We start from the raw sequence: 7,027 nt of genomic DNA on the forward strand, positions 1-7,027 counted from the left end.
TCTCCTGTTCCAGTTCCCCGCAGGTAGAGAGTGACTCTACCGTTCCCATTTCCCAGCAGGTAGAGAGTGACTCTCCTGTTCCCGTTCCCCAGCAGGTAGAGAGTGACTCTACAGTTCCAGTTCCCCAGCAGGTAGAGAGTGACCTTCTGTTCCCGTTTCCCAGCAGGTAGTGAGTGACTCTCCTGTTCCTATTTCCCAGCAGGTAGAGAGTGACTCTCGTATTCCCGTTTCCCAGCAGGTAGAGAGTGACTCTCCTGTTCCCGTTCCCCAGCAGGTAGAGAGTGACTCTCCTGTTCCCATTTCCCAGCAGGTAGAGAGTGACTCTCCTGTTCATCTTTCCCAGCAGGTAGAGAGTGACTCTCCTGTTCCCGTTTCCCAGCAGGTAGAGAGTGACTCTCCTGTTCCCATTTCCCAGCAGGTAGAGAGTGATTCTCCTGTTCCAGTTTCCCAGCAGGTAGTGAGTGACTCTCCTGTTCCCATTTCCCAGCAGGTAGAGAGTGACTCTCCTGTTCCCATTTCCCAGCAGGTAGAGAGTGACTCTCCTGTTCCCGATTCCCAGCAGGTAGAGAGTGACTCTCCTGTTCCCATTTCCCAGCAGGTAGAGAGTGACTCTCCTGTTCCCGATTCCCAGCAGGTAGAGAGTGACTCTCCTGTTCATCTTTCCCAGCAGGTAGTGAGTGACTCTCCTGTTCATCTTTCCCAGCAGGTAGTGAGTGACTCTCCTGTTCCCATTTCCCAGCAGGTAGAGAGTGACTCTCCTGTTCCCATTTCCCAGCAGGTAGAGAGTGACTCTCCTGTTCCCGATTCCCAGCAGGTAGAGAGTGACTCTCCTGTTCATCTTTCCCAGCAGGTAGTGAGTGACTCTCCTGTTCATCTTTCCCAGCAGGTAGTGAGTGACTCTCCTGTTCATCTTTCCCAGCAGGCAGGGAGTGGCGTCCCTTCAATCGATTCCCAGCAGATGGAGAGTGACAGCAGCTGCGATCCAAGTTCTGGCTCCGAAATGTCCACCCAGGAAGAAGGTTTGGGTGAAATCGCCTCACTGGAATGGAGCCTGACGCCCAGCACTGAAGGTAGAGACTGAGGGCACGACGCCCACAACCCAGCAGCAGATGGTACCTGGGCGACGGGTCAGGCTGCCCTCTGATCTCCCACCACTGGTTGATGAGGCCCGGGGCCTGCTCCTGCCCTCTCACCTCTGGGTGACGGGGGCCAAAGTTCACCGGCAGGTTCGCCTGTGGCCCTTCCCCCTCAGGATCGAAATGGAGGCAGCGCCAAGGTCGAGTAGGCCTGGCTTGCGTCATGCAGGCCTGGCTTGAGTCATGCAGGCCCCATCTGGGTCGTGTAGGCCCCACCAGCGTGAAGCAACCCCACCCCCCGGCTTGGGGTTGACCTCACCTGGCTCAAGTAGGCCAACCAGGATCAAACAGGCCCCGCTAGGGTCGTGTAGTGCGCACCAGGTTTGAGTAGGCCCCAATAAGGTGGAGCAGGATCACCGCCATGGTCGTTCAAGAGCCTCTGGGGTCGGAAAAGGCCCTTCCCTGCTCATTGGCTGCCCCAGTCACCGTCCAATAGGCCCCTGCCAGGATCCACACTGTTCCCACCAGGGTTGATTGGCACCCCCCCAACTATGGTCAAGAAAGCTCCACCAGGTTCATGTCGGGCCCCTCAGGGTCGAATTGGCCCAACAACGATCAAGTAGGCCCCGTTACGGTCCAGGGTCAGGAGCCATGCAGGCAGAGTCTCCAGGGTGGAGGAGGTCCTGCCTGTTGACACGGGGTCCATGTCAACCAGTCAAACTTTGGAAATGATTGGTACTGGTCTCTCATACTTTAAAGTGGAAGCTCCAGTTCGGATCAGTCCCGGCCTTTTCCAAGTTTTACTGGTTTTTTTTCTCTTTTTTGGGAGGGTCTACGAGGCCCTGCCAGGGTCAACTAGGGCTCCAGGCAGCTCTCGCCAACTCTCTGTAAAAGGAACGTCGTGTGTTCTTGAGCTCTGTTGACTTTTGAAGTCCTTGCATTGAGGACAGGAAGGGGAAGCGGATGGTGGGGGTTCAGGGCCGAAAGGCTGTGAATAACTTGGCCTAAATCTACCTCTTTCTCTCTTGGCTCACAGTCCCGAACAACTACACGATTAGCATCATCAGTTCGATGCCGCCAAGCCTGCCAGAGAAAGGTAACAAATTTTCTGGAGTATAAACTTTTTCTCTCTCTCTCTCTTTGTGAAAGACAGCTAATGTGCCCTCGCACAGGCCTCACTTGGCCAGGCAGGCCTCACTTGGCCACGCAGGCCTCACTGTGGCTACGCAGGCCTCACCGGGCCACGCAGGCCTCACCGGGCCAAGCAGGCCTCACCGGGCCACGCAGGCCCCACCGGGCCACGCAGGCCTCACCGGGCCACGCAGGTCTCACCGGGCCACGCAGGCCTCACCGGGCCACGCAGGCCTCACCGGGCCACGCAGGCCTCACCGGGCCACGCAGGCCTCACCGGGCCACGCAGGCCTCACCGGGCCACGCAGACCTCACCGGGCCACGCAGGCCTCACCGGGCCACGCAGGCCTCACCGGGCCACGCAGGCCTCACCAATTCACACAGGCCCCACCGGGCCACACAGGCCCCACCGGGCCACACAGGCCCCACCGGGCCACACAGGCCCCACCGGGCCCCGCAGGCCTCATTGGGCCCCGCAGGCCTCGGTAAAATGAAAAAGGCCAATTCTCACCGGAGCCGCCCTTAACGCCGTGTTGTATCCTTCCGTCCTAGGCCCCAACTCGATGATTGTCTCGTTCTGCTACGGCGGCGTGCAGGTCAGCAGTGAGGTGACACGGCACGGCTGCAAGATCTCGTCGTCGGCGCCCCCTTCCTGCAGCGACGACTCCTTCGGCTCGCAGGCCATGGAGAAGCTGCGCTTCCCGCCGACGGGCGCCATCGCCAGCCCCGAGAAGCGGAGGGCGACCGAGGAGCTGTTGACCTTCCTGGAGCGCGGGGTCATGCTGGACAGCAACACCAATGGGATCTTCGTCCAGCGCCTGTGCCAGGGCCGGGTCTTCTGGACTGGGCCCTGTGCCCCTCAGCCCAACAAGCCCAACAAGCTGGAGAGGGAGAAGGTGGCGAAACTGTTTGACCGGAAGAAATTCGAGCAGGGTAATGACCTGATGAGGTTGGGGGTTGGGGAGGGTGGGGGAGAGAGAGGGTGTTTACACGTGTGTTTACGTGTGTTGCGTGTTGATGTGTGTGTTTGCACATTTACATGTGTGTTTACATGTGTGTTTACGTGTGTTTGTTTGTGTTTTGCCTGTGTTTTGCGTGTGTTTACATATGTGTCTGTGTGTCAGTTTCTGTGTTTTGCGTGTGTGTGTTTACGTGTGTGTGTGTTTACGTGTGTGTGTGTATGTTTCTCTGTGTTTTGCGTGTGTGTTTACATGTGTTTACAGATGTCTGTTTCTGTGTTTTGCATGTGTTTTGCACATGCGTGTGTTTTGCGCGTGTGTGCGTCTGTGTTTGCGCGTGTGGGTGTTTGTGTGTGTGTGCGCGCGCATGTGAGGATTTTCGCATCTGGGGCAGGGGTGGGGGTGGGGGTGGGGGTGGGATGGTGTGGGGAGGGGTGGGTGCCGCAGTGTGGGGCGGCCAGAATGGGGTGGGCAGGGGCTGCGGACGGAAGCAGGAACGGGGCACCCTCCTAACGTGGGCTGTGAACTTCTCCCCAGATCTGGAGCTGTACCAGACGATGGGCGGCGTCATCCCCCAGCACCAGGTGACACTGTGTTTTGGCGAAGAACTAACCGAGACAGATTCTCCCGTCGACAAGCTCATCACCGTCCAGGTGAGGAACCACCCCCCGCCGACACCCCCTGCCTCCGCAGCCCTCCAACCCCTCCCGCTCGCCCCTCCCCACACGTCGCCATGTCCACCCTTGACTCAATGTTGAGTGACTCCAACTCTGAGCTCGCCTCATCCCTCCAATCCCTCCCCCGCCAAGACTCTTAACGGCAGCCGGTGGAATATAAATTCAATAATTCATAAAACCTGGACTTAGGAAGCCAGTTTCAGTCACATGAACTGCGACAACCGTCATCGATGGCCGTAAAAAAAAAACCCATCTGGTTCACTCATGTCCCCCCCCCCCGCCTTTAGGGAAGGGGAAAATCTGCTGTCTTTACCCGGTCTCTGGCCTACACGTGACTCCAGACCGTTCTCCACAGGGGACTCTGGGCCCCTCCCCTGCGCCCCCCTCCCCCCCACCCCCAATCGACCTGGTTTCTTCATTTGTGTTTCTCCTTCTCTCTCTCACCCGCTGTCTTCTCTCCTCCCTCCAGATTTACCAAGTGGCAGCCAAGCAGCTGCTCGACCGGGAGGTGGAGCTGCAGACCACGTCCCTCATCCTCAGCCAGCTGAGCCCCGAGAACTTCAGTGACCGCGTCACGCACGCCCTCCGCGAAGCCTCCAGCAGCCTGTACGGCATCTCATAACTGGCAACGAGGGGAGGGGCAGGAGTGAAGGGGAGGTGGGGGGGTGGGGGGGGAGGGATGTGGGAGTGGAGTGGGGCAGCGGCAGTAAAGACCCGTGCCCTACCCTCTCACCTCCCTTTGGCGCCACTGCACTTATCCACACCCTCACCCTCACCCTCAGCCCCCCCCACAACCTCCTCACGTCGGTCAATGGCGATAGAAACGAGAAAATGCGTTCGGCGTCTCCAAGATGGCCGCCGGCCTCCGTCGCCGGGGCAACCGAGGCATTTCGTCACCGTCAACCGGCCCGCGCGCGGCGTGGGAGAGACGGGACTTTTTAATGTTGCTTAACTACGACCGTCTGCAGTCATGACCTTTCACCCCGGGGGGCGGGGTGACGAACGGGCCCCTCCCCCACGACTGAACGCGGCAGCGATCTGAGCGGACCTCTGGGCTGTGACCTCCGCCTCTGGGTGCTCCAGCCCCTCGAGATAGGGACCCTTAAACCGCTCCCCCACCCCCACCGTCTGTCGCTTTCCCTGTCATCGTCTCCTGCACGTTGTACATTTAACAGGAGCTCGCTTAGGCAGGGATGGCGCCTCCTTCTGTCAGTCACAGTCCCTGCGACCCGAACCCACCCCTGAGCACTGAGCTTCCCGACCTCCTCCTCCTCCTCCTCTCCCATCCCCGTGCTTCTCGCAAAATCCTACTCTTCCCTCCCTCCATTCTCTCTCTCCCCATCTCTCCCCCCCCACCCCCTCCCTCCGGCTCTCCTCTCTCCCTCCCTTTACCTCTCCCGCCCTCACCTTCCCTCCATTCTCTCTCTCCCCATCTCCCCCCCCCGCCCCTCCTCTCTCCCCCTGACCTTCCCTCCATCCATCCTTCCTCCCTCTTCCCTTCTCTTTCCCACTCCTCCTCTCTCCTTACCTCCTCTTCCCTCCCTCCTTTCGCCCTCTCCCCACCGCCGCTCTCCTCCCTCCCTCCCTCCCTCTCTGGCACCCCCCCTGCTCCCGGGGGCCAGATTTTCCTGCATTTGACCCCTGACCCCCAGTCCTCTTGAAGGCCTCAAGCCTGACTCCCGAGTTCGTGCTCTCTCCTGACCGATGGGAGCCCCCGCTCCGTGAAGTGGGGTGATGGTTGGGGGGGGGTGGTTGGAGGGGAACGTGCCTGAGGAGCGAATGCCCGGGGGTGGGGGGATCGATGAATATAATACGACGAAGAGAAAGCTCTGTGTTTGTAATCTTGTTGTAAAAATTATTAAATACTTTTCAACCTGTACCTTCCATTGCTGCCTCTCGCCCTCCTTCACCGAGGACCCTGCCTCCTCGCGGGGAGGGGGTACAGGATCCACACGGGGGTCACCGCCCACCACCCCACTCGCCCAGTCTCCCTGTCCCTGAGAGGGAGGGAGGGAGGGCAGTACAGCCCAGGCCATTCACAGTGGACAAGGAGCCCGATTCGGTGGGGGACAGTCCCGACCTGACATGAAGGTCGTTCCCCCCCGACAGCGATGGCGACCCGATCGAGGGCGACGCCGGTCTCGAACAGTGAGGGACGCGAAGCTGCCGCCCGATATCCTCCGTTCGGGCAAGGCCGACCCCCGATGGGAAGAGACGGAGACAGAGACTGTCCACCGGGAACTGGACCCGTCTGTTCGTGAGGGAAACGACGGATGTGGTGGTGGCGCAGCGGGATTGTCACTGGGCTGGTCATCCAGAGACCCCCCCGGGTGATGCTCTCGAATCCCATCTCGGGCAGATGGTGGAATTCGAATCTGGAATTAAAAGTCTGATTGCTCGTTCCCGTAAAAGCCCATCTGGTTCACTAATGCCCTTTAGGGAAGGAAATCTGCTGAACTTACCTGGTCTGGCCTACGTGTGACTCTTAAATGTCTCTGAACAAGGGGCAGTTAGGGATGGGCAGTAGGTGCTGGCCTAGCCAGCAACACCCACAGCCCACGAACGAGTAATTGAATCACAGGGAGGTGTTGAGAACAGAATTTAATGCGAGGCCAGTTTATATTCCCAAGGGGTCTGAGCTCTACTTGCCCAAAGGAAAGACAGGTTGGAGAGGCTGGGAATCCTGCGGAGAGTCACTCACCTCCTGACTACCACCCACCACCCCCCCGCCGCCCCAAAGCCTGTCCACCATCTACAAGGCACAAGTCAGCAGTGCGATGGGATACTCCCCCCACTTGCCTGGGTGAGTGCGGCTCCCACAACACTCGAGAAGCTCGACACCGTCCGGGACAAAGCAGCCCCCGCTCGATCGGCACCCCATCCACAAAACATTCACTCCCTCCACCACCGACGCACAGTGGCAGCAGTGTGTGTACCATCCACAAGATGCACTGCAGCAACTCACCGAGGCCCCTTCGACAGCACCTTCCAAACCCACGGCCGCTACCGTCTAGAAGGACGAGGGCAGCAGATGCACGGGGAACACCACCACCCGGAAGTTCCCCCTCCGAGCCACACTCGCCGTCCCGACTTGGGAATATATCGGCCATTCCTTCACTGTCGCCGGGTCAAAATTCTGGGAACTCCCTCCCCTAACAGCGCGGTGGGCGTACCTACACCACAG

At 59.4% G+C, this 7,027-nt stretch overlaps 1 protein-coding gene across 1 annotated transcript; it reads left to right on the top strand.

Moving 5' to 3' along the window:
* The first annotated feature begins 894 nt into the window (after positions 1-894).
* LOC144678435 (interferon regulatory factor 8-like) lies at positions 895-5,727 on the top strand. The gene is made up of 5 exons (XM_078538217.1): positions 895-1,070; positions 2,113-2,172; positions 2,760-3,140; positions 3,704-3,819; positions 4,313-5,727. The coding sequence occupies exons 1-5, from the start codon at positions 959-961 to the stop codon at positions 4,463-4,465; spliced, it is 822 nt and encodes a 273-aa protein (XP_078394343.1). The 5' UTR covers positions 895-958; the 3' UTR covers positions 4,466-5,727.
* The last annotated feature ends 1,300 nt before the right edge of the window (positions 5,728-7,027 follow it).

The sequence above is a fragment of the Cetorhinus maximus genome, unplaced genomic scaffold (assembly GCF_964194155.1).
Source record: "Cetorhinus maximus unplaced genomic scaffold, sCetMax3.hap1.1 HAP1_SCAFFOLD_4281, whole genome shotgun sequence".
In the NCBI taxonomy this organism is placed as follows: Eukaryota; Metazoa; Chordata; class Chondrichthyes; order Lamniformes; family Cetorhinidae; genus Cetorhinus; species Cetorhinus maximus.